The sequence below is a fragment of the Colletes gigas genome, unplaced genomic scaffold (genome assembly GCF_013123115.1).
Source record: "Colletes gigas isolate AHSC1104 unplaced genomic scaffold, ASM1312311v1 Colletes_gigas_Sc00012, whole genome shotgun sequence".
Classification (NCBI taxonomy): Eukaryota; Metazoa; Arthropoda; class Insecta; order Hymenoptera; family Colletidae; genus Colletes; species Colletes gigas.
The window spans coordinates 1,377,810-1,392,487 of record NW_025106641.1 but is presented as its reverse complement, the minus strand read 5'-3'; the positions used below and the strand labels follow the sequence as shown (position 1 = coordinate 1,392,487).

Here is a 14,678-nt window from a genome sequence, read left to right as displayed (position 1 = left end):
CAACGAAAAAGCCCTGAAACAACGAAAAATTCCTGGCAGCTGGAAAGTCCTGAAACCGCTGGAAAGTCCTGAAACAATGAAAAAGCCCTGAAACAACGAAAAATTCCTGGCAGCTAGAAAGTCCTGAAACAGCTGGAAAGTCCTGAAACAACTTGGAAGTCCTGAATTTTTAGCAAAGTTCTGAGTTTCAGGACTTTCCAGCTGTTTCAGGACTTTCCAGCCGTTTCAAGACTTTCCAGCTGTTTCAGGACATTCCAATTGTTTCAGGGAATCTTATAACTAAGGTAATGATTTGGAAAAGGAAAAGAAAGGTAAAAAATGATGAGAACACATAGAATTCTTCGTAAATATATCATTTATTGCCATAGATTTACATTATACAAGGTTTAATACATATACATCATATCAGAAGTTGTCAACAAAGGTCAGCAGTGGTCAGCAGGGGCCAGTAGATGTATGTGGAGGCATGTAGAGGCATGTAGAGGCATGTAGAGACCAGTGGGAGCAAGCAGTAACACATAGTAATCGTTATACGTTGCGGGAAGTATCAGGAGTGGTCAGCAGCGGTCAGCAGGGGCCAGCAGAGGCCAGCAGAGGGATGTAGAGGCCAGCAGAGGGATGTAGAGACATGTAGACAGCAGCAGGAGCAAGCAGGAACACGTAGTAATCGTTATACCTTGTCAGAAGTAACAGGAGTGGTCAGCAGCGGTCAGCAGAGGCGAGCGGAGGCAGGCAGGGGCCCGCAGAGGCCAGCAGAGGGATGTAGAGGCATCTAGATGCATGTAGAGACCAGCAGGAGCAAGCAGTAACACATAGTAATCGTTATACGTTGTCGGAAGTATCAGGAGTGGTCAGCAGCGGTCAGCAGTGGCCAGCAGAGGCCAACAGAGGGATGTAGAGGCATCTAGATGCATGTAGAGACATGTAGACAGCAGCAGGAGCAAGCAGGAACACGTAGTAATCGTTATACCTTGTCAGAAGTAACAGGAGTGGTCAGCAGCGGTCAGCAGAGGCGAGCGGAGGCAGGCAGGGGCAGGCAGGGGCCCGCAGAGGCCAGCAGAGGGATGTAGAGGCATCTAGATGCATGTAGAGACCAGCAGGAGCAAGCAGTAACACATAGTAATCGTTATACCTTGTCAGAAGTAACAGGAGTGGTCAGCAGCGGTCAGCAGAGGCGAGCGGAGGCAGGCAAGGGCCCGCAGAGGCCAGCAGAGGGATGTAGAGGCATCTAGATGCATGTAGAGACCAGCAGGAGCAAGCAGTAACACATAGTAATCGTTATACCTTGTCAGAAGTATCAGGAGTGGTCAGCAGCGGTCAGCAGAGGCGAGCGGAGGCAGGCAGGGGCCCGCAGAGGCCAGCAGAGGCCAGCAGAGGGATGTAGAGGCATCTAGATGCATGTAGAGGCATGTAGAGACCAGCAGGAGCAAGCAGTAACACATAGTAATCGTTAGACGTTGTCGGAAGTACCAGGAGTGGTCAGCAGCGGTCAGCAGGGGCCAGCAGAGGCCAGCAGAGACCAGCAGAGGGATGTAGAGGCATCTAGATGCATGTAGAGGCATGTAGAGACCAGCAGGAGCAAGCAGGAACACGTAGTAATCGTTATACCTTGTCAGAAGTATCAGGACTGGTCAGCAGGGGTCAGCAGAGGCGAGCGGAGGCAGGCAGAGGCCAGCAGAGGGATGTAGAGGCATGTAGAGACCACCAGGAGCAAGCAGGAACACATAGTAATCGTTATACCTTCTCAGAAGTATCAGGAGTGGTCAGCAGCGGTCAGCAGAGGTGAGCGGAGACAGGCAGAGGCCAGCAGGGGCCAGCAGAGGCCAGCAGAGGCCAGCAGAGGCCAGCAGAGGCCAGCAGAGGCCAGCAGAGGGATGTAGAGGCATCTAGATGCATATATAAGCATGTAGAGACCAGCAGGAGCAAGCAGTAACACATAGTAATCGTTATACCTTGTCAGAAGTATCAGGAGTGGTCAGCAGCGGTCAGCAGAGGCGAGCGGAGGCAGGCAAGGGCCCGCAGAGGCCAGCAGAGGGATGTAGAGGCATCTAGATGCATGTAGAGACCAGCAGGAGCAAGCAGTAACACATAGTAATCGTTATACCTTGTCAGAAGTATCAGGAGTGGTCAGCAGCGGTCAGCAGAGGCGAGCGGAGGCAGGCAGGGGCCCGCAGAGGCCAGCCGAGGGATGTAGAGGCATCTAGATGCATTTAGAGGCATGTAGAGACCACCAGGAGCTAGCAGGAACACGTAGTAATCGTTATACCTTGTCAGAAGTATCAGGTGTGGTCAGCAGCGGTCGGCAGAGTCGAGCGGAGACAGGCAGAGGCCAGCAGAGGCCAGCAGAGGGATGTAGAGGCATCTAGATGCATGTAGAGGCATGTAGAGACCAGCAGGAGCAAACAGGAACACGTAGTAATCGTTATACCTTGTCAGAAGTATCAGGTGTGGTCAGCAGCGGTCGGCAGAGTCGAGCGGAGACAGGCAGAGGCCAGCAGAGGCCAGCAGAGGGATATAGAGGCATCTAGATGCATGTAGAGGCATGTAGAGACCAGCAGGAGCAAACAGGAACACGTAGTAATCGTTATACCTTGTCAGAAGTATCAGGAATGGTCAGCAGGGGTCAGCAGAGGCCGGCGGCAGCAGGCAGAATACAGTAGTAATCGTTATACGTTGTCAGAAATGTAAGTGGTGGTCAGCAGGGGTCAACAGAGGCCAGCAGAGGCATGTAGAGACCAGCAGGAACAAGCAATAGCAAGTTGTAATCGTTACAGGTTGTCAGAAGTATGAGGAATGGTCAGCAGCGTTCAGCAGCGGCCGGCGGAGGACTGTAGGAAAATTCAAAAGTACATGTAGTCGTACCTTATACATCGTACTTTTTAGCTTATACTTCAGGTAAAAAGGGGTGTAGTAAAGTAAAAAATACCTGGGCAGTCGAGACTTGGAGTCGTATGCCATTGACGTGAGGTCAGATGTCAGTTGTTCAAGAGCGCGAAGGCAAATGTGGGCCTTCCTCTCTCGAGTCCCATGAGACGGTCCGAAATTACTTCGGGCAGCTTCCGAGAATCGAGAAAAAGAGCATGTGTCAGAGTGCCTTTGTCGACTTTCCGAAACTCCCCGAGCTCACGTACGTATGATTTGGCATGTGTGAGTAGTGCACTCGGTGCTGAATCTGGCATCGCTAGCCTAAAGGAAGTGCACTAGTACGATACTAGTTGGATCACTCCACTTACGCAGCCTATGCACGCAACCACTTGCAAGTGTTTTCGCTTGGAACGGTTGCTACATGTAAGTACTCCTTTACGTATTTAAGAACGCATTACGGTCTACATCAGGAACCTCATGAAAACTTCACCAAGGTTTCTCCTAGTGGTGGAAAAATTAAACGGGCTGTTGCATGCTGTGCAGTCAGCAGTACACGAAAAGTATAACTTAGTTTACTTACCTCTTGGGTTTATTCTAACTTCTCTTTGTTTTCATATTGAAGAAAAAGCGGCTGGAAAGGAACGTTGATTCCAAAGTTATGTGTTTAGTCTTTAGACTCTAAAGGAAGATAGTGAAGAAATAATTTTGAAACGAATTCGAAGATGGATTTCTTAGAATATCCCGATGTAATTGCAGAAGTCAAAGGAGCTATGGTAAATATCTTATTTATAAAATTTTATAATTAATACATGTACTTTTATATCACATATTATTTTCATTTATATGTAGACTCCTGGACGATTGAAATTAACCGATCAACATCTAATTTTTAAAAATCAGAAGACAGGCAAAGTAGAACAAATTTCAGCGTCTGATATGGAAATGGTAAATTATCAGAAATTCATAGGTACCTGGGGTTTACGGATATTTCTTAAGAATGGAACTTTACATAGGTTTCGTGGCTTCAAGGATACAGTAAGGATTTTTATAATAATGTTTTTTTAAGCTGCGTAAACTACATTAAGCGTTTGAACTATTTAAAATATGTTGAAATCAGTTACAAGATATTTAATAATTTAAATTATTATTGAATCTAAACTTTGTTGCAGGACCAGGAAAAGATTGCAAAATTCTTTGCACAAAATTACAAGAAAGATATGTTAGAAAAAGAACTCAGTTTAAAAGGTTGGAATTGGGGCACAGCTAGGTTCAATGGTTCTGTTTTAAGTTTTGACGTTGGTCATCATACAGCTTTTGAAATTCCACTTTATGATGTTTCTCAATGTAATACTGGAAAGAACGAAGTTACGCTGGAATTTCATCAGGTAAAATTCCGTATTCGACGATTTAATTTCTGTACTAATCATATAATTATCGCTTCTATTAGAACCCGACGATACTTGTGTGCGATACAAGTATGACTGGATACCAGATATGACAACAGGAACATTCGAATGACGATTTTCGTAGTCTATACAGAGATCAAAGTTTCCGACATGTATCTCATATGCATATCGCATACAAATATCATCGTGCGTGAGGGCTCTTAACATGAAAGTTTCAATAATAACTTTTTACCAGAATGACGATGCTCCCGTAAGTTTAATGGAAATGAGATTCCATATTCCAATTAGCGACAGCGTAGATCAGGATCCAGTAGAAGCGTTTCATCAACAAGTCATGGACAAAGCTTCTGTTATTAGCGTCAGCGGAGATGCTATTGCTATATTTCGAGAAATTCAATGTCTTACACCTCGGTACATATTTATATTTAATCTGTAAATGGTTGTCAACTGTTAAAATTAATTTTAATTTTCTTTATTTTAGTGGCCGTTACGATATCAAAATATTTCAGTCATTCTTTCAATTGCACGGTAAAACTTTCGATTACAAAATTCCAATGTCAACAGTTTTGAGGCTTTTCCTTCTACCGCACAAGGATAGCAGGCAGATGTATTTTGTGGTAAATTATTGCGTGAAATACACTCATTTTTTCAGGATGATTATTAACTTTTACATTATTGTTTTATATTTTCCCAGGTCAGTTTAGATCCGCCTATCAAACAGGGTCAAACTCGTTATCACTACTTGGTGTTATTGTTCAGTCAAGAAGAAGAAACATCTATTGAATTACCTTTCTCCGAGTATGTTGAATACAGAGCTAATAGAAATTTCAGGTTTGACAAAGTTCAAACATAAAATTGTAATTTATATGTTTGATTATTTTATACAGGAAAGAATTGAAAGAAAAGTATGAAGATAAATTGCCGAAAGAGTTGTCGGGACCAACTTACGAGGTGTTGGGGAAGGTAATGAAAGTAATAATTAATAGGAAAATTACTGGACCGGGAAATTTCATGAGGTAAATTTATTTGTAAAATATATAAGATGTTCGAAACATTGAGGGATAATTCTATTTACTAAACTAAAACGAGATTCTAAATGATAAAATTACATTTAAAGTTTTCTCTGGAAAATCTGAAAGGTAACTTCTCCTTAATCATCATCTCTAATCATTCCCTTAATGTTTTCAGACATCTCTCGCTAAACATCCTGTAGGTATATCAAGGATGTTTTAATTTTATTATATTTTAAATTTTTAGTCACTCTGGAGCACTTGCAATCAGTTGTTCCTTCAAAGCAGCTGCAGGTCACTTATATCCTCTAGAAAGAGGTTTCATTTATGTTCACAAACCTCCGATTCACATACGTTTTGAAGAAATAGCATCTGTAAATTTTGCACGCGGTGGAGGCTCGACCAGATCGTTTGATTTTGAAATTGAATTGACCAGTGGTGTGGTTCACACATTCAGTAGTATTGAAAAAGAAGAGTACGGAAAACTTTTCGATTTTATTACGTCGAAGAAACTCCGTGTTAAAAATAGAGGCAAGAGCGTGAGTATAGTGAATGATCTCTTTACAAAATATTTTATTTCATAACTGTTACAAAATCATCTTTAAAAACGATTGTCTTTTTTATATTTCTGATAGGATAAATTGAGTTACGATAATGACTTTGGAAACAGTGACCAAGAAGACGAACCGGATGCTTACTTGGCAAGAGTTAAAGCCGAAGCACAAGAACGGGCTGCGGAAGATAACCAGGATTCCGAAGAGGAATCTACCGATGAAGATTTCAATCCTAATCAAGTATGATTATATTATAATTAGAATGTTAATGAACTTTGCTTAGCTTCCTATGTGTTTAAGAAATACATATTTCTATTTAGGATGAGAGTGACGTGGCAGAGGAATATGACAGTAATCCCAATACTTCGGAAAGTGAAAATGATTCTGATGCTTCTGGAAAGAGTCAAAAGAAAGAGAAGAAAGAGAAGAAGAAATCGAAATCTGCAAAAACGGTGGTAAGTATCGTATAATTTGTAAAAATGAATCGTAATCAAATTTTTAATACGAAAGATCGTTTAAAAAAGTAACAAATTTCCATAGTCAGAGAAGCCTAGAAAATCCAGAAAGCAAAAGAAAGAAAAGGACGAGAATAAACCCAAGAGACCGCCAACTGCTTTCATGATTTGGTTGAATAGTACTCGAGAGAAAATTAAAGCAGATAATCCTGGAATTGCGGTTACAGAGATTGCCAAGAAAGGAGGAGAAATGTGGAGAGAGCTAAAGGATAAATCTGTAAGCGTATAAATAAGTCGCTTATTCTTTGTTTATTATTGCTGTATTTGTTCGTTATACGTGAAATTTTTACTATCATTTAATTGTATTTATAATTATCATTTAGGAATGGGAGGAAAAAGCAGCAAAGGCAAAAAAAGAGTATGCAATTTCGATAAAAGAGTACAAAGCCAGTGGTGGAGGTAGCCAAACCAACGATAAGAAAGAAAAAGTTGATAAGAAAAAGAAAGAGATAAAGAAAGAATCTCCTAGTAAACTTCTACCAAAAAGCAGTTTCAAAAGTAAAGAGTATATTAGCGAAGATGAAAGTAGTAGCGATGAAAATAGCAAGGTACGAAAGTAAATAATTCAAAGATGAATTTAATGAGTAACAATACTTAACGTTAAAAATTTAGATAAACGAAAAATTATTATTTTAACTTGAATCAAACGTATTACATATGCACTTAGTTTTATTTATTCAATATTTATACAGAAATCAGGGAAAAAACGCTCTGATGATGACAGCGAAGAAGAAAAGGAGGAGAAGAAGAAAGGGGACAAACGTAGCGCGGTAATAACATTATTATCTTGCTTTTTCAAACGAGTTAACTTTAATTACATTGCAACTCAAAGTAATATATTTTATGCGCGTCTTATTTAATGAAAAGTATATTTTTTATCCATAAATTGATTCATAATGACATAAAGCTGGTTAGTGATTGGTTCATGTTTATGATAGTAAATAATTCAGAGATGAATTTAAAGTATAGCAATTATTTGTAATAGTGCATATATAGTACAAACTAATGTGAAACAATGCTCTTAAGATACGAAATTAGTTTTATTTATTAAATATCTACAGAAATTAGAAAAACGACGTTCTGATGAAGATAGTGAAGAAGATAAGGAAAAGAAAAAAGGAGATAAACGTAGTGCGGTAATAATATTATCATATTTTCTGAAACCAGTTAACTTTACTTACATTTCAACTCTATGTAATATAGTTTATGCACGTCTAGTTAATGAAAAGTACTTTATTAATTAAAAAATTGGTTAATAATTGTATGAAGTTTGTTAGTAATTGATTTAATTGTTTTTTTAGGATGATAATGATGACAAAGTAACAAAGAAAACAAAAAAAACCGAGTCTGATGAGGGCAGTGAAGAAGAACCTATTGAAAGCACTCCACCATCTAGTGATGTAGAATCTAAGGATAGTGACTAACTACAAATAAACACTGAAACTTCTGAATATAAGAAATAATTTCTGAAAGCATTAAAGTATATTTGAAACTTCAAACTGTTCAAGAAAGCTACTAGACTGTATTCTATTAAATATGTAACATTTGTTCGATTTGTATTTATTTAAAGATGTTTTTTAATAAATATTTTCGAGAAAAATGTTTGAAACAAAACTTTCATATTTGAATGTTCCTTAACGTCGTAAAGTGACAAAATCCTCAGAAAAATTGTCAATTTTCAAACGATCATAACTTTTACAATAGTATAACTTATCTCATTGAGATTTTTTCTAGAAGTTGAGCTCATGAATACCTAGAAAAAAGTATTAGACAACATTTCATTTTGATTTAGATTGTATGTTACATATGACAGTATGTTACGTATATAAGATTCGACATTGAAAAATTTTTTTCAAATCGTTCCGGAAAAATTATTTTCGGTTGCGGGGATCAATTACAATTATCTTTCTTCAATAGACATACCCTCGAAATCCTACCCATTTTCGAGAAAAAAATTCGAATAGGTAGACAAATTTTTCGGCGAAATTAAAATATTTCAAATCATTTTGGAAAAATTATTTTTGGTTGCAGGGGCCAATTACAATCATTTTTGGTCAATAGACATACTTCCGAAATCCTACGCATTGTCGAGAAAAAAATTCTTTTCCGAAAATATAATGTGAGGTTAGAAATGTTGCCCTGAAATTTCATGCGTACATTTTGGAGGATGCCTACATTATTATTTTTATGCAATGTTACAAATGTCAACACAATTAAACTGTTTAGTTTAAAGATTAGTGAGAAAAATATTCTTGTTGTAATCGATTATTTGAGGTTGGGTCGGTGAATATTTCCTCATGCGTATATTTGATTTTATAGCAAAGAATGTTTATTTAATATCAATTCAATAAATTCAATTTGTATTTGTATATTTTTCGCCTATATAGGTAAATATACCATGTTCAGTTTTATTGCATAAGTTGTTCCCACAAATGAGATTTTCTTGGTCTTTAAAAAGACCGGTTTTGTCCCTTGGCCGCTGCTCGTGAAACATCTTCTTGGCCGCCAACTTCGATTTTGATCGAATGTAAATCTTCAATTAAATTCTTCATCTCGATACGGTCCGTCTTGCTTGGGGGTTGAATACGAAGAATATTCGAAAAGTTGTTCCTTAACGTCGTAAAGTGACAAATTGCTCAGAAAAATTGTCAATTTTCAAACGATCATAACTTTTACAATAGTAAAACTTATATCATTGAAATTTTTTCTAGAAGTTGAGCTCATGAATACCTAGAAAAAAGTATTAGACAACATTTCATTTTGATTTCGATTAAAACTGAAATTTATATTGTTTTAAATTCGCAGCCATTAGCTCGGTGTTACCCATAATGAAGAAGTTCTTCTTGAAAGGTAACACCGATTACCAGGTCTCACCACGAGGAGGTTGCTGCGATTGGAGACCCAAAGTGAGATCGATGGAACAAAGTTCGATCGACCTTCCTTTTTACACACTTAGAAACTAGATTACGCAAAAAAAAAGATGCCAAGTAATTACTTTTCTAAAACAAAGGAGGAAGGTAAATTGCGGGAGACGCGACACGACGAAACGCGACACAATACTGCGCAGTGCAGTAGGAACATGAGGTGCGACACGTACCGAATAGCGGGTCAAAAGGGGCAGCTCGTTACCTCTTAGCAAGTCCAATTGAAGGGGAGGAGAATCGACGCACCAGACACGGGTTCCCCATTTCTCCAACGCGTCCTGCTGGGAGCCCGTAGGACCCAACCCGGGACGTCTTACACAGGAGAGAGATCCTGAGTCGGGGCTACCGCAGACAGGAACAGGTCCCCTCTACGGCCGATGACTCTTTCCCTAGAATTGTCTCACCAGAGGACGGCAACCGACCCTTCGAACCATCTAAACGGCCGATCACTTGCTTTTTACATCAAAGCAGCGGTGACCGGAGCTAGAAACGGGGAAACGAGACTGGAAAATAAGCTATTAATTAATTCATTACTTGGCAATCTACGCAGTAAATAAAATAATATACAATGTAAATTGAAAATTAACGTCGTAGGTGGAATTGAGAATTAATGTGAATTAATGAAATATAGGAAACATCGGAAAAAACAAGGAAAAGAAGGAAAAAGAAAAATTCGACGTTAATTTTTACATTCGCGCTGCGCCTTAAAATTAATCGCTTACGTGTAAATCCCGATGAATCCGACGTCATCTATTGATCTCCTCCTCCTCCTAGAAATTGATCTGGTAAAAAACTGAAATAAAAATTAGTAGTTATGTGTACATGTAGACAAATAATAAAACCTAAATAACAAATTAGTTTGAAATAAGGAATTGGAACAATCCAACGAAGTAAATTAACGAAACGAATCATTCGAAAAAAAAGAAACCAACGATGTGTACTTTGAATTATAGATTAATTTTGAAAATTAAAAAACCAACGAAGCGCAAGACGAATAACAAAATAAATCGTAAAAGAACAAACCAACGATGAAAGCGAGACGAAGATAGAATAGAATAAATTGAAAAATATCAACCCAACGATGTAATGAATATAGATAAAACTAGATGAACGAAGAACCCAAATATGAAAATACCTATATACATAAAAATGCAGAAAAACACAATATTTTCATTAGTTATATTAATATTAATTGTATCTATACCAAAACCAAAGGGTGATCCTTCCTTCCTGGTCAGCATCGCAGAAGATATCTGAAACAGAAAACAAAAACGCGTGACAGTACCCCCGGCGGCTCCAGGAGTACTGAAAAGAGTTGCCCAGCTGTGTCCACTTTTATGCAGTCAAGCCAAAGAATCAACGAGCCAATCAGCAGCCAGTCCGCTGGGGGCGACCATCGTCCGTCCTCCTTGAAACGTTATAAGAGCCCCCTGAGGCCCTCGCGCGGGAGTTATCTCCCAACCACCAAGCAAGACAGACCGCATCGAGATGAAGAATTTAATTGAAGATTTACATTCGATCAAAATCGAAGATGGCGGCCAAGAAGATGTTTCAAGAGCAGCGGCCAAGGGACAAAACCGGTCTTTTTAAAGACCAAGAAAATCTCATTTGTGGGAACAACTTATGCAATGAACTGAACAACTTTTATATTTAACAACTCAGAGACACTTTACATCTCTGTTTTGTAACAACTTTTATATTTAACAATTCAGAGACACTTTACATCTCTGTTTTGTAAAAACTTTTATATTTAACAACTCAGAGACTCTTTACATCTCTGTTTTGTAACAACTTTTATATTTAACAACTCAGAGACTCTTTACATCTCTGTTTTGTAACAACTTTTATATTTAACAATTCAGAGACACTTTACATCTCTGTTTTGTAACAACTTTTATATTTAACAACTCAGAGACACTTTACATTTCTGTTTTGTAACGACTTTTATATTTAACAATTCACAGACACTTTACATCTCTGTTTTGTAACAACTTTTATATTTAACAACTCAGAGACACTTTACATCTCTGTTATGGAACAAGTTATGCAATAAAACTGAACATGGTATATTTGCCTATATGTATAGGAAGGAAATTCGTCGTTAGTATTGTCGCCCGTCAATGCACTTAATTATGCAAGATCAGTATACTATCTAATTTTATTTTTTATTATACCGGTTTGTAATATCGTAAAGATCAATGCAAAAACATTATGCACAGCTCTTGTATTTCTTTGATTTATCCAAGTAGTCAAAGTATAATATTTAACAAACTTTTGATTCAAATAAAACAACGAAAGACACAAAATTTGTGTAAGTATCTGTTACATGCAACCTATGTATAAATGCATAATAACTAATATTGATATACGCATAACGAACTTAGTTTGTGATATGAAACATTAAGAAAAGTGTAAATTAATAAATAGGTTTCAAAATGGGTATTCCAGGTTTAACAATTTTCATAAACAATCGTTCAGATCGTTATTTGGAATATTTCGAGCCACGTGATACGTATTTAGTTATTTAGCTGTCAAATATATAATTCGTACAAGTGCAACTGTGTGTTTGGCGGTGATTACGATAAGATAAATACGCTCAACGAGTATCGGATTTTTTTGACGTTTTGTTAAAGTGCAATGTAGTACCATTAGTTTTGATCGATGGCGGTTGCAAGGATAAGAAACTGCAAACAGTTATATCTAGAACTAAAGAAAAGATTCGTACAGCATCATCTTTTTCTCCGATCTGTCAACAGAAAATGAAATTTTTTCCTTTACATATTTAGGAAGTTTTCAAAGATGTTACGAGAAAGAAGAATATTCGTCATGTGCAATGCTTATTCGAAACTGATAATGCTATAGCTACTGTAGCAAGGATATTGAATTGTCCTGTATCGAGTTATGATTCAGATTTTTATGTGTTTAGGACATTGTACATACCATTTGATACATTGGACAATTACCATTAGCTGCAATATTACTAGGCAATGATTATGTAAAACGTGGTACATTTAGAAACATCTTTCATTATTTAAAGTTACGACGAATAACAAGAAAAAGGTAAAGTAATCGACAGTATTGTATAGAAGCAACTTTACAATGGTTGAGCGGATTTTACATCTTGGACAAAGCAGTCATTGGAATACTATGTAGATCACCTAGAACCGTAAGACAAAAAATGGCTATACAAATGCATCTACAGAAATACTTGCTTACTTCCATTGGGGTTTTCACAGGAATATGCAGCTCGTGCCACAACACATTCCATAAACAGAATTTTTAAATTTGATGCAGATGTTAATAGTCTAATGTACATGGAAGAAACTGATAAAAATGGAGACTGAATCATCCGAAGAGGAAGAAGAAGAGGAAGAAAACGAAGTTGAAATATTAGACATGCTTAAAGGGGTCAGAATCTGCTACCACTAATGCACTAGCTAATGTACCTAATTTGTTTGTAGATGAATTTCTTATGGGCAATATCCTGCATATTTTATGGACTTGTTGGTTCGACGTTTATATATTTGTCCTGTACAAATACAGGATTATTCCTATCCATTGAGCAATGTAATAAGTTTAAAAATTATTAGAGTTATATATGCATTTCTGCAATCAGGAATGAATAGAAGGAGAGGTTTTATGAAATACATGATGAGAGACTGTAATAAAAAGCTTAAATGTTACGAACCAGAAGGCACTGACACTAAATTTTCTTCCCCATTACTGTCCTTATCTAATCTTAGAGAAGTACCATTAACGAGTCCAGGATTAAAAAATAATGTACGAACATGCGTCATTGATTTTTCATTACCATTTGAATTTAAATTCATGTTATCTAGACACAAATATATAAGCAAAGCTCATAATGAATGAAAAATTGACACGTAAATACACGTTTCAAGACCCTCTGATCATGTTTGACTTAAAACAATACTTTGGAAATAAATCGTTTGAATATAGTTTATCGAGTAAGACCTTCGAAATTATTTTCAAACGATTTATTTTCTAATTGTTCTACTATTTCAAATAATAATTTTTTGATCTTATACCAAAGAACGTTTACTTAATATCAATTCAATAAATTCAATTTGTATTTGTATATTTTTCGCCTATACAGGCAAATATACCATGTTCAGTTTTATTACATAAGTTGTTCCAAAACAGAGATGTAAAAAGTCTCCGAGTTGTTAAATATAAAAGTTGTTCAGTTTAGCGGTTCCCACAAATGAGATTTTCTTGGTCTTTAAAAAGACCGATTTGTCCTTTGGCCGCTGCTCGTGAACCATCTTCTTTGGCCATCTTCGATTTTGATTGAATGGAAATCTTCAATTAAATTCTTCATCTCGATACGGTCCGTCTTGCTTGGTGGTTGGGAGATAACTCGCCGATGAACGCCTCAGGGGGCTCTTATATCCTAGGAGCACGGACCCTCACGAGTGACCGAGCGACATCTGTGCAATTTCGATACACGAATTTTTCACAAATTGTCCCTCAACATAAAATTAAAGAATCATTATTTCGATAATGAAATATTTATAGGTATATATAAAGCATTTCTACATATTCTCCATCGAAACACGCGTTGTTTGCAACTTGAAACATTAAGATCCTTCAATCCGTTCAAAAGTTATAAATGTTTTAAACATACGCATGAAATTTCAAGCGAACATTTCTGCATCTTTAAAATATTATAACTTTTGAACGAATTGAAGGATATGATGAGAATATGTAGAAATTGAATATTGAACAACTCAGAGACTGAACATCTCTGTTATGGAACAACTTTTATATTTAACAATTCACAGACACTTTACATCTCTGTTTTGTAACCACTTTTATATTTAACAATTCACAGACACTTTACATCTCTGTTTTGTAACAACTTTTATATTTAACAACTCAGAGACACTTTACATCTCTGTTTTGTAACCACTTTTATATTTAACAATTCACAGACACTTTACATCTCTGTTATGGCACAAGTTATGCAATAAAACTGAACATGGTATACATATTTGCCTATATGTATAGGAAGGAAATTCGTCGTTAGTTTGTCGCCAGACAATGCACTTAATTATGCAAGATCAGTATACTATCTAATTTTATTTTTTATTATACCGGTTTGTAATATCGTAAAGATCAATGCAAAAACATTATGCACGGCTCTTGTATTTCTTTGATTTATCCAAGTAGTCAAACGATAATATTTAACAAACTTTTGATTCAAATAAAACAACGAAAGACACAAAATTTGTGTAAGTACCTGTTACATGCAACCTATGTATAAATGCATAATAACTAATATTGATATGCGCATAACGAATTTAGTTTGTGCTATGAAACATTAAGAAAAGTGTAAATTAATAAATAGGTTTCAAAATGGGTATTCCAGGTTTAATAACTT

The 14,678-nt window shown here is 36.9% G+C and overlaps 1 protein-coding gene and 1 long non-coding RNA gene across 5 annotated transcripts; one reads left to right on the top strand and one right to left on the bottom strand.

The window, feature by feature from the left end:
* Positions 1-1,971: 1,971 nt before the first annotated feature.
* Positions 1,972-3,113, bottom strand: LOC122399000. 2 transcript variants are annotated; one of them, XR_006259239.1, is made up of 5 exons: positions 2,927-3,113; positions 2,591-2,828; positions 2,267-2,524; positions 2,105-2,200; positions 1,972-2,048 (listed from the first exon to the last, which is right to left on the bottom strand). It is a non-coding gene; the product is annotated as an uncharacterized LOC122399000 (long non-coding RNA). The 2 variants fall into 2 exon arrangements; XR_006259238.1 differs by having other exon boundaries at positions 1,981-2,200.
* A 245-nt stretch (positions 3,114-3,358) lies between these two features.
* Positions 3,359-7,787, top strand: LOC122399189 (FACT complex subunit Ssrp1). Of its 3 annotated transcripts, XM_043399674.1 has the most exons (15): positions 3,361-3,638; positions 3,715-3,900; positions 4,035-4,250; positions 4,507-4,682; positions 4,753-4,888; positions 4,966-5,069; positions 5,159-5,287; positions 5,529-5,820; positions 5,917-6,075; positions 6,156-6,290; positions 6,376-6,567; positions 6,674-6,898; positions 7,043-7,120; positions 7,412-7,486; positions 7,652-7,787. In XM_043399674.1, exons 1-15 carry the CDS (start codon positions 3,588-3,590, stop codon positions 7,772-7,774), a joined length of 2,277 nt encoding a protein of 758 aa, XP_043255609.1. In that variant the 5' UTR covers positions 3,361-3,587; the 3' UTR covers positions 7,775-7,787. The 3 variants fall into 3 exon arrangements, with proteins under 3 accessions (XP_043255611.1, XP_043255609.1, XP_043255610.1); XM_043399676.1 differs by lacking the exon at positions 7,043-7,120 and having other exon boundaries at positions 3,359-3,638; XM_043399675.1 differs by lacking the exon at positions 7,412-7,486 and having other exon boundaries at positions 3,362-3,638.
* The last annotated feature ends 6,891 nt before the right edge of the window (positions 7,788-14,678 follow it).